General features: G+C 39.3%; 1 protein-coding gene across 1 annotated transcript; it reads right to left on the bottom strand.

Moving 5' to 3' along the window:
- Positions 1-526: 526 nt before the first annotated feature.
- On the bottom strand, positions 527-13,597 carry txndc12 (thioredoxin domain containing 12 (endoplasmic reticulum)). Its single transcript, XM_073063009.1, has 7 exons — positions 13,465-13,597; positions 12,945-13,005; positions 10,562-10,614; positions 10,348-10,421; positions 6,161-6,230; positions 5,591-5,674; positions 527-2,805 (listed from the first exon to the last, which is right to left on the bottom strand). The coding sequence occupies exons 1-7, from the start codon at positions 13,547-13,549 to the stop codon at positions 2,726-2,728; spliced, it is 507 nt and encodes a 168-aa protein (XP_072919110.1). The 5' UTR covers positions 13,550-13,597; the 3' UTR covers positions 527-2,725.
- Between the last annotated feature and the right edge of the window lie 2,615 nt (positions 13,598-16,212).

Genomic DNA, 16,212 nt, shown 5'->3' with positions numbered 1-16,212 from the left:
ATCTTGCTCAAGTACTCTCCCGATGTTTGAGCGGCAATACCTTCTGAAACTTAGATCCCCTTCAAAATAACCATTTTTAAATTCCACTTGCTTTCAACTATTTTGCCTTCAGTTAGCAATCATTACCATTGCAAACCAGTAATGTTTCTAAAATTATTGAAAATAATCTTAAACTAAAAGACAAAAGGTCCTTATTATTGTTTTCAATTTAAATTCCACTTTTGTGCGATTAAACATAAACCTCAGCCATCTTTATGTAACATGTAGTGGTACCCATGGCTGTATTTGCATTCAAAGTTTGCATAAATTAGAACTTTGATGAAAATCTGATCATGGAGGTGTTCATCACCAACTTGTTCAATTTTTGTTTATAGAATTGCTGCCTGCCAAATGGAAGTATAAACCAACTGTTCTTCTGGTGCTGAGCTTTCTACATACTCTAAGAAATCAATCACTCCAATCCAAATGACTGAGGAAAGTTACTTGGAAGCAAAACATTTTAAAAAGTAGAACGATGTTCCATATATACACTGCACAATTCTTTCAGCTTTATATTTTTCATTCCAAAAAATGTATCAAAAATACAGGATAAAATACAAGTACAATTACACTGCACCCCACTCCATTATATCTTCAAGGATTTCCCTTCATACATTTCAACAGAAAGAAAACCTAGGTTTTACCAGTCTGATTTGCTTTAGAGACAGGATATTAATAGTTTAAAAGTACAGAAATTACATTGGCTTTTTGATTTGATTCTTGTAAATTTTCATCAGAGACCATTTCCAATCTGACACATACACCAGGATTATATGTTCTGTTAAAAAATGAGATATACAGGAGAAAAGAATATTCTTACATGGCCCCATATGACTCTATTAAGCCAAAACAATAAAATACAGGAAATATTCTTTATAAATATATTGGCACTAAGAAACAGTTCTAGGAAATTTTTACCACCTCAAGTATGCAAAACAAGTGGCTGAAACTTATCCCACATATTTGATTAGTATCCGAATCAGTAGAGCCATATTAAAGCTATTATTTTCATAGCAGTCCCAAGCTATTTAGGATTAACACTTCATTAAGACTTAAAAATCATTTGAATTCAGAAATGCTAATACTCAGAGGTTTCCAGTTGTCATTATAATTTGACATGATCTTTGTGACAAATATTTAAGCTGCAAAATAATATTTTGGTAAATGTTCTAACCCATTTGAAAAATTACAATTAATACAGAGCAACAAACACAAAATGCTGGAGGAACTCAGCAGGTCACGCAACATCCTTTGAGAATGAATAACAGTCAGTTTCAGCCAAGACCTTTTATCAGGACTGGAAAAGTAGGGGGAAAACGCAAGAATAGGTGGGAAGAGGGGAGGGAAGACAAACCCCGAAGGTGATAGGTGAAGCCAGGTATTTGGAAAGGTAAAAGGCTGGAGAAGAAGGAAGTTGACAGGACAGAAGTGTGGACCATGGGAGAAAGGAAAGAAGGTGGGACACCAGGGGGAGGTGATAGACAGGTGAGGAGAATAATTAATAGGCCAGAGTGGGGGGGGGGGGGCAGAAAAAGAGGGAAGGGGGAGGGGGAAAGAAAAAAATACCGAAAGGAGAAATTGATGTTCATGCCATCAGGTTGGAGGCTGCCAAGATGGATTTTGAGGTGCTGCTCCTCCACTCTGTGAGCGACCTCATCATGGCACTAGAGGCCATGGAATGTCGGGATGGAAATGGCAATTGGAATTAAAAGGCTGGCCACCAGGAATAACACAGATACATCCCCAAGTCTTGTTTTCATTTAAGCTTAATCAGGCTTAAGTTTCCCCTTCGCTTAGTGCTGCAGACATCATGAATTCACTTTTCTCCACTGTGTATTCATCAGGTTTCCACTCTGCAAGGGTGTTCAACCAAAAACTTACATGATTCCAAAAACCAGAAGCTCTAATGTGTGCAGCCAAATTCATGGGCTAACACCATACTTCAGCAAATATATAATTAGACCATCTATGGAACAGGGGAGAATGGAATTTCATGAAAAGCCATTAAGTAATTTTAATTTAAAATAACGTGGCTCAAGTCAGAACTCTATGATACCAGACTTGCTGCTGGAATTGAAAGTCATGCCTCTTTTCTGTTAACTAAATTAATGTTTCTAAATACATAATTCAGTATTAACCTCCAAGTATCATCTGAGAGCTCAAACTGTCACCAAATGAGTTTGAGCAAAGTCAGTCTAAGAAAATACTCTATATTTAAGTAGCTTAGGAAAAGTCTATTGAAGTTCAACAAGGCTTTATCTGTAGCCTAGGGAAAAAGCAATTTGGATCCATGGAAAATACATCATGTCACGTATGTAGTTTGTAACAGTTATTGCACTAAACAATAAGTTTTAGGCACCAATTTTTCATGACAGCTGAAAAACTGTTCTTTTTGAAGAACGTCTCTGCAACATTTACTTAGAATTTGCATTGATGTAAATGCATTAACGTATTACCATTAACATGAATACAATCAGCTATCCCACAAGTCCTTAAAATAGTTATGATCTCCCAAAGATCTGAAAGTGTAAGAATATCTTTCTAGATTTACTGATATTGAAAATCAGTAAATAAAAATTAAAAATAACCTTCAAATAATATCACAATGATAAATCAGTAAATGATCTTGGATAATTTTAACGATCTTTCTTGTCCGACAATGTACAGAAGCCAGTGGATGATCAGCTCAAAATTCATCTGTGTATCGTTGTTGTGTAGCTACATCACCAGTCAGCTTTTCTTGGGCTTCCTTCATAGCCGTTGCCACTAAATGAAACCAGAACACAGACTTTTTAAGAGGTTATTCAGAGATCAGATATAAAAACTTCTAACCAAGTTAAATAATAAAATCTTGTAACATTTTACTTATATCACTAACTAATTGAGAAAAAAGTTACATACACTCTAAGAAAATTCTCCTTTCATCAAATATTTCAGTTAAATGGATTTTGGAAGGTCTGAGTTCAAAGAGCAGAGAATGACATTTTAATCATAATTATTTTTAAAGCTTTGATTTGAAGTGTTTCAAATTCTGATTGGACTAGATAATACAGATTCTTTAAGTCACCATCAGAACCTCTGAAACAACACTCAAGTCTCATTCCATCTTTATAGGGCAAACATGGACTTATTGACTGATCCAGAAGTAGTCATCTATAACTGATTTCCAACTTTGGTTTTCCCCATCAAGTCCAACCACAGTGCCCAGCCTTGCTGGAATCTGCCAGCATTTCTTGCTGAGCCAGCGCCCTAAACTTGGCTAGGTCAGACCAGTCAGTGCTGATTAAACTTTGAGAAATTTTTTCTACACTGTGACAACTCAGGTTAACTTGCAGGATGAGTCAGAGGGAAGGAAGGCAAATGCAATGTTGGCATTCATTTCAAAAGGATGAGAAAATACAGGCAGTCCCCGGGTTACATACGAGTTCCATTCCTGAGTCCGTCTTTAAGTCAGATTTGTACGCAATTCAGAACAAGTACATCCGGTATTATTTAGCGTCAGTTAGTCAAATGTTTGTCTTAGTATATAGTATATATTTTACCTTTCTATGCATATAAAACACTTAAGAAACGTATGTATTCCAATAATTAAACCGCTGTGTGCTTAGTAATAATTGTAGCTTTCATCGGGGCACGGCCTTTCACGTGCTCCATTATTCTCACTTTATCCTTTAAAATTGTTCCAATCATTGACCAACTGTAGCCTAACGCTTTTCCAATGACCGATGACATTTCACCTCTTTCCAAACGCTTTATTATTTCCACTTTATTTTCAATCACGATCGCTTCCCATCAATGGAACAGAAACACTGCAGGCGGCAGGTCCCAACCTGTGCCGGCTCCCAAGGTCCGCTGGACAGTCCTTGACTGTTTCAAGGACTCTGTGGTTTGAGGTTTAATATACTGTGTGTTATGTACTCATTTTTCAAAATTTGCATGCTTTCTTTGCATGTTGGGTGTTTGAATGGTGTTTCTTTGTTTTGTAGCTGTCTGCACTAGGGCACAACCTCAGAATAGAAGGCTGAGAAATACTTTGAACCAGAGTAAATCTGTGGACATTATTGCACATGTGGCTGTGGAGACCAAGTCATTGGGTATATTTGAAACAAAGATTGATAGGCCCTTGATTCGTAAGGGCTTCAAAGGTTACAGGGATAAGGCAGGAGAATGGGATGAGAGGGATAATAAATCAGCCATGATGGAATAGCAGAGCAGACTTGATGGGCCAAATGGTCTAATTCTGCTCTTATGTCTTATGGTCTTACTTAAGAGCTGTCAGCTGATTCAGAAGACAATTGACAATAGTAGTTGACAGTATCAGTCCATCAGTAATTTATGCAAATCAGCTTCTCTTGATCCAGAGGTTACATCCGCATTGTGGGATGTGATTGGCAAACTAATTTTCCCTCCAAACCTTTGGAAAAGCATTCAGCAACTACTTTTTATTCACACAATTCATTCTGGAACTCAGAGCATATTGTGCATTAGTGTTGAATTTTAATTAGACAGTTCCAACTGAAGAAAGCGTGTCCAGTTTTTGATTATTTAAATGAACTGTGCCTCCCCCAAAACAATCGTAGAATAGCGATAAAAAAATGCAGAAACCCCTTACTGGCCAATGACATGATCAAAGTAATTCTGTTTCCATGGACATAATTACTAAAAACAATCACCATTTTTACAAAGGCATTAATCATATCAAGATTTCATTCCAGAAAATCACTGCATCAAATGGTAGCATATGTACATGCTTTGGCTAATGGAGTGATTGATAAAATTATTGATTTTATTTTACACACACACCAGATGCAAAATTATATTTGTATTAAGGGAAAGGACGTTCTCAATGGCTTAGGTCTCTCAATTCCCAGATGAAAAAATGAGAATAAACAACACCAAATAAAGATTGTATTCAAAATGCTGGTGGAACACAGCGGGCCAGGCAGCATCTATTGAAGCACTGTCGACGTTTCGGGCCGAGACCCTTCGTCCTGATGAACAGTGCTTCTCCTATAGATGCTGCCTGGCCTGCTGTGTTCCACCAGCATTTTGTGTGTGTTGTTGTTTGAATTTCCAGCATCTGCAGATTTCCTCGTGTTTGCTAAAGATCGTATTCATTCGCTCAAATTTGAATTAGTGAGACAAAGCATTCAAGTCACTTCATTATTTATGTATTGATTGATTGATTGACAGGCAGCACAGAAGAGGCCTTTCCAGCCCTTTAAATTGGACTACGCAGCAATCCCGATTTAATTCTAGCCTAATCGGGGACAATCTTCGATGACCAATTAACCTACCAACCGGTAAGTCTTTGGACTGTGGGAGGAAACCAGAACACCCAGAGGAAACCCACATGGTCACAAGGAGAATGTACAAACTCCTTACAGGCAGTGTGCATGTCTCTTCTATCTTCTAACAGATGGTTATCTAAAGCAAAAGCCAGGTGTACATTCCAACCTTGAATGCCAGCCCAATACACTGTACAATGACAAAAGAACTAAGATTGGATGGGTTCCAAAAGCACAAGTATTTGATAAAGAAACACATTCACCTTGGTCAGCAGAACTGTAGAAATATTTGTATTTGGGATTTCCCTTTTGATTAATTACCTCAGGATGAACATTACCTCGAGCATCTGCAAAGTAATCAACAACAAATGGAATGAATAGAAGAGAAATTCATGATTAATCAATCAATCAATAGGTCAAATAGCAGATAATTTCTGAAATTGTATTTGATTACTTTAGCAATTCACTCATAACTATTGGCCAAACAAATCTTTCTAAAACACATGAAGAAAGAAATCTATTAAATTTCAGAGAGAAGCACTTCATAGATCAGCAAATAACTAATACTATACAATTGAAGAGGTACAATTTAAGAAGCAAATATCATCTGCCAGAATTGTCTGCTCTTTAAATAGTTAAAAGCATCTCCTTTCAGTAGAAAAACAAAAAGTTGGTGGGACAAAATTGTGGCATTCATTTGCAAATTGTAAGTTTTAGTTAAAGTGGAGACCAGTTTTACAATGTTCAGAATGGGTTGATTTGGTCATCTCACAGATGGCAACAACTCAGCCGTGCTAACCAGGGAAGAAATATGGCAGGAACTTAATTCTTACCCAAGAATAAAATCCTAGGTACATAACCTCCATCTGGGCTAAATGCCGAACCCTTTGGCTCCTCATCATCCTATAAAAGCAATGGGAGAAATACGCAAATAAAATTCAATAAACCACATCATGTTATCCTTCTGTATGACTTATTTAGACATCAGAAGGAAAAGTATTTAATTGGGAAAGGGCTGACCATAATGCTATTAGGTAGCTATCCGGGGTGGCACGGTAACGTAGTGGTTAGCACAACGCTTTACAGTATCAATGACCCGGGTTCAATTCCCACCACTGCTTATAAGGAGCTTGTATGTTCTCCCCCTGACTGAGTGGGTGTCCTCTGGGTGCTCCAGTTTCATTGCACAGTTTAAAGATGTACCAATTCGTAGGTTAATTGGTCACTGTAAATTGTCCTGTGATTAGGCTAGGATTAAATTGGGGGATTGCTGGGCAGCATGGCTCCAATGGCCTACTCCATGCTGTACGTCAATAAATAAATATTTGGGAGCATAAATTGGAGACAGCTGTTCTCAGGAATGTGGAGGTTGTTTTGGCAGCACTTGTGTAGAGTTCTGGGTAAGTTTGCCCAACTGAGGCAGGGAAAGGATGGTAGGATGAAGGAACCAGCGTTAACAAGTGAAGTAGAACATTTAGTCAAGAGGAAGAAAAAAGAAAACTTAAGATTCAGGAAGCAAGGACCTGACAGGGCTCCAGAGAATTACAGGAGGCCAGGAAGAGGGAACTTAAGAAGGGAATTGGAGAGCTAGAAGGGGACATGTGAAGACCTTGGTAAAGAAAACATTATGGCATTTTACACATGTGAAGAATAGGGTAGGACCGATCAGGGAAAAAGCAGAAAGCCAGAGAAGGTTGGGGGTTTGTAATTAATACTTTGTTGCAGTAGTCACCAGTGAGCAGGACCTTGATGAATGTGAGGTCAGTGTAGAACAAGCCAACAAGCTGGAACATGTGGAGGTTAAAAAGAGGACGTGTTAGTACTTTTGAAAAACATTAGGACAGATATATCATTGGGGCAAGATATACCCCAGGTTATTATGGGAAAACAAGGGAAGTGATTGCAGCACCATCAGTGATGATCTTTTGTGTCCTCACTGACCACAGGAGTAGTGCCACAAGAAAGTTATTCTTTTGTTCAATAAAAAGGGTTAGAGGATAATCCTGGGAATTATAGACCAGTGAGTCTTATAGCAGAAGTGGCACACTATTGGAGACAATTTTTAAAGGCAGGATTTACCAGTATTTGGAGAAGCATGGTCTGATCAGGGATCGTCAGTGTGGCTTTGTGAGGGGCAGGCCATGCTTCACGAGCCTGATTTTTTTTGAGAAAGTGACTAAACAAATTAATGAAGGTACAGAAGTGGATGCGGTGAACATGGATTTCAGTAAGGAGTTCAACAACCTTCCTTATGGCAGCTCATTCAAAAGTCAGGAGGCATGGAATCCAGGGAAAATTGTCTGCATGGGTTCAGAATTGGCTTGCCCACGGAAGGTGGCAGCAGATGGAATGGATACTGCCTGGAGATCCATGGTTTGTGGTGCTCCACAGGGATCTGCACTGGGACCACTGCTCATTGTGATTTTTATAAATGACTTGAATGAGGAAGTGGAAGGGAGGGTTAGTAGCTTTGATGATGATCTGAAGGTTGATGTTATGAATATCATCATTATGAATATATGAGGATATCTTGGGTTATAAAGTGACATTGACAAGATGCAGAGCTGGGCGAAGAAGTGGCAAATAAAGTTCAACCTGGAACTGTGGGAAGTGATTCACTTTGGAAGGTTGAACTTGAAGCAGAGTATAGGCTAATAGCAGGATTCTTAACAGTATGGGTGAACAAAGTGATCTTGGGGTCCATGTCCATAGATCTTTCAAAGTTGCCACACATGTTAAAGGTGGCGTGTGTTGACCTTCATTCATCGGGGGACTTAGTTCAAGATCTGTGAGGTAATGTTACAGCTCTGTAAAACTCTGGTCAAACCACATTTGGAGTAATGTGTTCAGTTTTGGTCTCCTCATTATAGGAAGGATGTGGAAGTTTTAGAGAGGATGCAGAAGATATTTGCCAGGATGCTGCCTGGATTAGAGAGCATGTCCCATAATGTTGAGCTTGGTAGAGTTTTTCTCTTGGAGCAGAGGAGTCTTGATAGATGTGTATATGGTAAGAGGCATAAGTAGAGTGGACAACCAGTGCTTTTTTCCCCAGGCCAACAATGACTAACATGAGAGGACATATTTTTAAGGTGATCGAAGGAAAGTATAGGAGAAACATCAGAGGCAGTGTTTTTTTTTTGAAAGAACACCGAGTGGTTATTGGATGGAGTACACTGCTGGATTGGTGGTAGGCAGATACATTAGTCTTATTAAAGAGACTCTTAGATAAGCACACAGATGAAAGAAAATGGAGGCAGGGTGGGAGGGAAGGACTCACTTGATCATGGAGGTTTAAAAAGTTGGGCCAACAAAGTGGCCTGTAATGTTCAGTATTGTTCTATGCTCTAACTTCAGTGCAGACATAACATTTCTTCCAAGGTAGAATGGTCAAATACTAAAGGGCATGTATCTCAGGGGAAGGGGAAGAAGTTTAAAGCAATTTTTTAAAAATAGAGAGCAGTAGGTGTGACTGGAATGGGTTGCCAGGGGTAGTGGTGGAAGCAGGTATGATGGTCTTACTTTAGAGATTTTTTAGAGAGACATGTGATCACACAGGAAATGGATGGACATGCACCACGTACAGGCAGAAAAGATTTAATTTAATTTGCTATCACATTTGTCTGGAGATCATAGTCTGAAGGTTCTGTTCCTGTGCTTACTGCTCTATGTTCTAACATTAAGAACAATGCATCCAGTTAGAAACATTCAGGGGTGGGGGTGCGTTCTGCTCAAGAACAACTTCTGTTACTCATGTCCATTTACATAGTCAGGGACATTGACTTTGGATATGAGCTATTTACAAGATATTTTCAAGGAATATTATTCTGCCAACTCCAAATGACTCATTGAAGGGGAAATCAGGGTGATGCAAATAAAACAGGAAAGAGCCAAGTTAGACTTAAACCAAAGATTCTGCAAAGGCTGGAAATCATTAGCCACACACACAAAATGCTGGAGGAACTCATTAAGTCAGACAGCATCTACGGAGGGATATAAACAGACTTTATTTAGCAGTTCTTTTCCCAGACTAGCATAAACCTATAAATCACAAGAGTTTGTACACACCTTCAGAACAGAACTGAGCATTTGCTGGACAGACAGATCAGAGGGATTTCATACTTTACAACATGTCTAATAGCAAGAAATATAAACATGGTCTCATGAACTTGCTTCAATTGTCCAATTTGACCAAATGATAATTTGATCCTGACGTAGATTAGGAGACCGCTTCGCTGAGCACCTATGCTTCATCTGCCAGAAAAAGCAGGATCTCCCTGGCCACCCATTTTAATTCCATTTACCATTCCCATATGTCAGTCCATGGCCTCCTCTAAGGTCGCGATGAAGCCACACTCAGGTTGGAGGAACAAAACCTTATAATCTGTCTGGGTAGCTTCCAACCCCACGGTACGACCATCGATTTCTTGAACTTCCTGTAATGCCTCCACTCCTCATCATTCCCCATCTCCTCTTCCCTCTCTTACCTTATCTCCTTGCCTGCCCATTTCTGGCACTCCTCCCCCCTTTCCTTCTTTCCAGGGCCTTCTGTCCTCTTCTATTAAATTCCCTCCTCTCCAACCCTGATCTCTCTCACCAATCAAATTCCCAGTTCTTTTCTTTAACCCTCCCCTCCCAGTAACACCCATCACCCTGTGCCTCTCCCTCCACCTTTCAATTTTACTCATCTTTTTTTTCCTTTAGTCCTGCTGAAGGGTTGCAGCCCATAATGTCGACTGTACTCTGTTCTATAGATGCTGCCTGGCCAGCTGAGCTCCTCCAGCATTTTGTGTGTGTTACTCAGATTACCAACATTTGTAGATTTTCTCTTGTTTGCAAATGTTAATTAACCTTATTTTTCCTCCCTCGCCTTAGATTGAAAATAACTTTCATTTGCATCTCTCCCAGGACAATATCCATTAGGGTTTGGCACAGGACATCAAAGCCTGTTGTTTGAGCATCACAAGGGCGTGGAATAGGCTTGATAGTCAAATCCTGAGAGCTAGAACATGGATCCTCTTACCTCCACATTCACCATGACAAAGTTATGTGCCAGTTCTGAGATCTCCTGAGAAGAGGCAAACTTTGGTTTCAGAGCTGGAAGTGATAGTACAATTCACAAAAAGAAATGTTTAAGTAAACTATTTTCATGATGATGTGCTAGAAAATAGTTAAGATCAATAATTTTTAAATTATTAGAATTTAAATTTTTAGAAGAATCCAAATTATGAATCTACCTGTACAAGCACCACACCAGCTTTTATGTATAATCAACATCAGTGGCAGACCACTAAAAAGAGAACAAAGAAAAATCTTTATCAGTAAATAATATACAGGTTACTCATCTTAATGATCTCTGAATGTTCATACCAAATAATAAGACATTTTAAATCTTGCTCCCCAAGACTGAACCAATATCACTGGGCAAGTAAATAATATGCTCAAATTTCACAATGGCTACTTCCCATTTCTTCTTCCTCCATTTCCGTGTCTCAAATGGAATTTCATGGAAATATCAGCCACTAATCTTCATGCCAATCTGGACAGTGAGAATTTGCAAGCTATCTCACCTATACGCAGGAACCTCAGGCACTGACATACCAAGGCTGCTTTAAGAGCCTCAAGATAATGATTACAAATAGCAAACCAGGTCAGAGAAACCAAAGTATCACTTCTATTGCAAACATGCTAAAACCAACTGACTCAGAGCAGCAAAAATCAAACCAAAACATTGTACAATTCAACTGCAACCTAGCTTTGCCAGAAAGGACACATTACTTACTTACAGCCCATTACCGTTGACATTTAGGGCAGCAGTGAAGATCCACCATCTCTGGCAGTGTTCAGGGTATCCCTCACTGTGCCAGGAGCTTCCTCAGCTTTTACTACTGTCACTCCTGGGTGGAGACTCAGGAATACCATCTCACTCAGCTGTAGAAGGATTCTTCTCTGCTGTTTCCATAACAATTCTGTTTTATCAGTCAGGGTTGTTAGCACCGAGATGAATCCCTGAACCTGGAGGTCCAGAGGACCACACTTAGCCCGTCCTCTACCCCTAGACCCTTTTGGCATGGGTGACCTGACCGAGAGCCAAAGCATAAAGCCCTGACTCTAGCCAAAATAGCTCTCCAGATCATTGTGGCATGCAAGCCTCCAAACCACAACATGGTTATAGTCCCCTTGGAGGGAAAAAAGACATGTGATGAACTCCTTAATCAATAGTCCACTCAGTATATCACTAAAATGCCATGAAGGCAATTGACTGCAGAAAGCAAATTATAAAATGAAACAATCCAAGTAATAATATTAACTGCATTCTGCTGGTATCATGTCTTTCACAGTCTTACTGCTAATTATATTTACAATTAGCCTTGTTTTTTTTAAATTAAAATAGGTCAAATGCGAATGTACAGAGCTGAAAGGCCATGAAGTGCAACACAACAACAGTGGAGCTGCGTCTGACTCTGAATGTGAAAACATACCATTTGACATCTCAACAGATGGGCTACACTGAGCCCAAAGATTAAAACCATTAAAGTACCCATGAAGCCCATTGGTATCGTCCCGCTAACCCCCCCCCCCCCCCCAAGTCGCTGCTATTAGCTTACCAAGGAGATATGGAATGTAAAATCTCCTCGGAATTCTGCTTATTGTTCATACTTGCATATTTTGCAATAAAGAGTTTGGATTCAGTTGTGTGCTTTTCTAATGTTCATTCATATGAAAATGATTCCATCAATAAAAAAAATAAATTACAAAAAAAATGATTCTGAGCATTGCAAACAACATGATTCTCAGAAAATTCTCCAGTTAGGAATTTGGGATTATACTGAAAGGATACAATGGGGACTACTTGCATTTACAACCACGCTCATAAATACAGTTGCCGAATGCAAATCAGCATTTCAATAGGAAATATTTCACAAAATAGTTCTTTGACTGCAAAAAGCTCAGACTCAACCTGGAATCTCCATCTCAATAGTCAGATTAAAATACATTTGCTTCATCAATATAATACAAACAATGGAAACAGTGTTGACCATTGGAGCCATGTAGACATTGTAAAATGCAGTTTTTATCCACCTTGCAACAGAGCAGACCATTTTAGAAAGTAATTTATGGATTTTCAAACGTCATTCTATGTTATTTCCTTGTGTTACTGTGCATAATTAGAAAACTGTGCTGTTTGTCTCCAGTATTTTTAAAGTTTAGCCCACTGCAAAAAAATAAGGAGTATTTCCTTTTCTAAATTAAGTACTGACATCTTGTGGTGAAGTAACCACAAAATACAAACATCTATAATCTGCATAGCTGTAGTAAAAGTTTCTTTCACAAGTATACAAAATAAAGATTATTGCTATTTTACCATATTATTTGAACTAAGCCATATTATTAAAAACATACCCACTTGTCCTAAATCAAACATACACGATGTATAAATGCTGAAAAATGAATGGCCGAATAAGCAAATCCAACTTTGGAGACATTTTTTCTAAGCAGATTGGCTCTAAAGATTCAACTACTGCCAACAATGGTGTTTTAGTATGAACACAGTGCATTCAGATTTGTATAATTAGCATGAAACTCCACGCCAGAACAGGAAGAGGAAGTTCTGCATACCTGGCTTCGGCTACTTTTTTACCATCGTCTAGTGTTCTCCAGTGAATATGATCTCCAAATCCTGAAAAATAGTTAAATTCCCAGTTTCAATAAGTTATACCACACCAAATCAAATTCTCATATCCAAACAATATGCATAGCGAATCTTAATCATTTGTTGTTAAAAACGAAGGGGCCATGTTAAATTAATTGATATTTATCGGTATGGACATTTAAGGATGGGTCTACCCTCGTGATTCTGCAGGGAGTGAAATACTACGACAATATGGAGAATAAATCAACTATTTCCTTTCATGGATATGCAGGAACTATTAGTTGTTCTCCCTTCTTTTTTTCCCTAATAGATTACTGGGTCGAAAACAAAAATGACATTCGCCCTATATTTGTACCTGAGCATCCCATCTAACATAATAATTTACGTAACTACAGGAAACTTGTCATTCTTAGCCACACAACGAGTGATCGGATTTGCAACAGAAGGAGGCCATTAATGATTGTCGTTTTAAAAACACTGACAAACCTCTCGCTCGACTTTCACCCTCAGACGCGTGGGAGCGGATCAGACCGCTCGAAAGCACGGCGAGCAAGACCACCTGCAGCTTCATGACTCGCTCCGACCTTCCGAGCGCTCTGAATGAAGCCGGGGACCTGCCGGAACTGACGCACCCGACGACGAGCACGTCTGGCGAGAACTTGAACGCCTCCCTGATGCCAAATGCGGATGCAGGACCGCTCCCAAAATCATCCTCGCGGTCACCATTTGTAGACGTCGCCCTTTGGAAAATAATGAATATGTTTCCAGACACATAAGTTGCCGGCTGATTCAATTTTATCCATCAACTTAGTTGCAGCATTTTCCATGAAGTTATATGTCTACAGTACAGAAAAAGTTGAATCAAATTGCTTTTCCTCCAAGACATGTATCACAGATAGCCATGAGCAACTTTCATAGAATTAAATTTCAGCTCTGTGCCCTACAAACTCTCTTTATCTCCAAAGCAGTCAGGATCACAATGCAGCAATTTCTGAACTTAAGGCCTGGTTAGAAACTGGCAAGTTTGACGCTGTGGGCATCACTGAGTCGTGGCTGAAAGAAGTGCATAATTGGAAATTTAGTATCTAAAGGACAGGCAGGTAGGCAGAGGGGTAGGCTGCTTCTGTTGGTAAAAATGAAATCAAATCCTTAAGGAAGAGGTGACATGGATCAGAAAATGTAGAATCCTTGTGGGTAGAGTTAAAGGTTAAAAGATCCTGAAGGGAGTAAAATGCAGGCCTCCAAACAGCAGCCAGGGTGTGAGATATAAATTATAATGGTGTTGTGTAATGAACCAGAATTGTTTAGTGAGCTTAAAGTAAAGGAACCCTTAGGAGACAGATATCATAATGTGATAGAATTTACCCTGCAGTTTGAGAGGGAGAAGCTGAAGTCAGATGTATTAGTTCAGGTGCCTTGCCGTTCGGCGTGGGCAATCATGTCTCTCCATCCATCACAGTCCCTGACCCTCCAAATTGTTGTTATTGCCTCCCCTGTTTCTAACAATGATGTTAATCCATCTATCATTCTCATTCTCTGTCTACCTCTGCTTCTTTTTCCTTCCAGTTTTCCAGTTGTAACTAAATGTTCTAATGTCTCTCTCCGCATGATGTGTCCAAAGAATTTTGATCAGTATTACAGCGGAGTAAAGGGAATTACAGAGGCATGAGAGAGAAGTTGGCCAAAGTTGATTGGAAGGGGCCACTAGCAGGGATGATGGCAGAACAGCATTAGCTGGAGTTTATGGGGGCAATTCAGAAGGTACAGGATAAATACATTCCAAAGATGAAGAAGTATTCCAGTGGGCGAATAGGGAAACCATAGCTAACAAGCCAAAGACAACATAAAAGCAAGGCAGAGGGTATATAATATAGCAAAAATTAATGGGAGCATAGAGGACTCAAAGCTTTTGGAGAGAAAAGATGAAATATGAAGGTAAGCTGGTCAATAACATAAAAGAGGATACTCAATTTTTTTCAGATACATGAAAAGTGAGGAGTGGATATCAAACCACTGGAACATGACACTGGAGAGGTAGTGACAGGAAATAAAGAAATGGTGGATGAACTTATTAAGTATTTTGCATCAGTCTTCACTGTGGAAGACACTAGAAATATGCCAGAAATTCAAGAGTGTCATAGGGCAGAAGTGAGAGTAGTTGCTATTACTAAAGAGTAGGTGCTTGGGAAACTGAAGGGTCTGAAGGTAGATAAGTCACCTGGGCCAATTGGAATACACCCTAGTATTCTGAAAAAGGTAGCTAAAGAGATTGTGGAGGTATTAATAATGATACTTCCAAGAATCACTAGATTCAGGAAAGGTTCCAGAGAAATTGAAAATTGCAAATTTCACTCCACTCTTTAAGGGAGGGAGACAGCAGAAAGGAAATTATAGGCCAGTTAGCCTGCCTTCAGTGGTTGGGAAAATGTTGGTGTCCACTATAAAGGATGACATTGAGGTACTTGGAAGCACAAGAGAAAACAGGCCAAAGTCAGCATGTTTTCCTTAAGGGGAAATCTCACCTGACAAATCTGTTGGAATTCTTTGAGGAAATAACATTCAGAATAGATAAAGGAGAGTCTGTTGATTTGGATTTGCAGAAGGGCTTTGACAGGGTGCCACTCATGACTGATTAGCAGGAGGCAAAGTGTGGGAATAAAAGGGGCCTATTCTGGTAGGCTGCTGGCGACCAGTGACATTCCTCAGGGCTCAGTATTGGGACCACTTCTTTTTACATTATATGTCAATGATTTGAATGACAGAATTGAAAACTTTGTGGCCAAGTTTATGGACAATATGAAGCTAGGTGGAGGCAGGTAGTGTTGAAGAAGCAGAGAATCTGCAGAAGGACTTTGACAGTTTAGGAGAATAGGCAAAGAAGTGGCAGATAGAATATAGCGTAAGGGAGTGTATAGTCATGCACTTTGGTAAAATAAATAAAGCATAGTCTCTTTTCTAAATGGAGAGAAAATTCAAAAATCTGAGGTGCAAGGGGATTTGGGAGATTCATGCGGGATTCCCTAAAAGTTAATTTGCAGGTCGAGTCTGTGGTGTGGAAGGTAAATGTGATGTTAGCATTCATTTCAAGAGGACTAGAATATAAAACCAAGGATGTAATTTTGATACTTTAGAAAGCGCTGGCGAGGCCTTACGGAGTATTGTGAACAGTTTTGGGCCCCCTATCTAAGAAAGGACGTACTGACATGGGAGAGGGTTCAAAAGAAGTTCTCACAA

Source organism: Hemitrygon akajei, chromosome 12 (genome assembly GCF_048418815.1).
Source record: "Hemitrygon akajei chromosome 12, sHemAka1.3, whole genome shotgun sequence".
Classification (NCBI taxonomy): Eukaryota; Metazoa; Chordata; class Chondrichthyes; order Myliobatiformes; family Dasyatidae; genus Hemitrygon; species Hemitrygon akajei.
The sequence above is the reverse complement of the archived record's forward strand: the minus strand, read 5'-3'. Positions and strand labels throughout refer to the sequence as shown.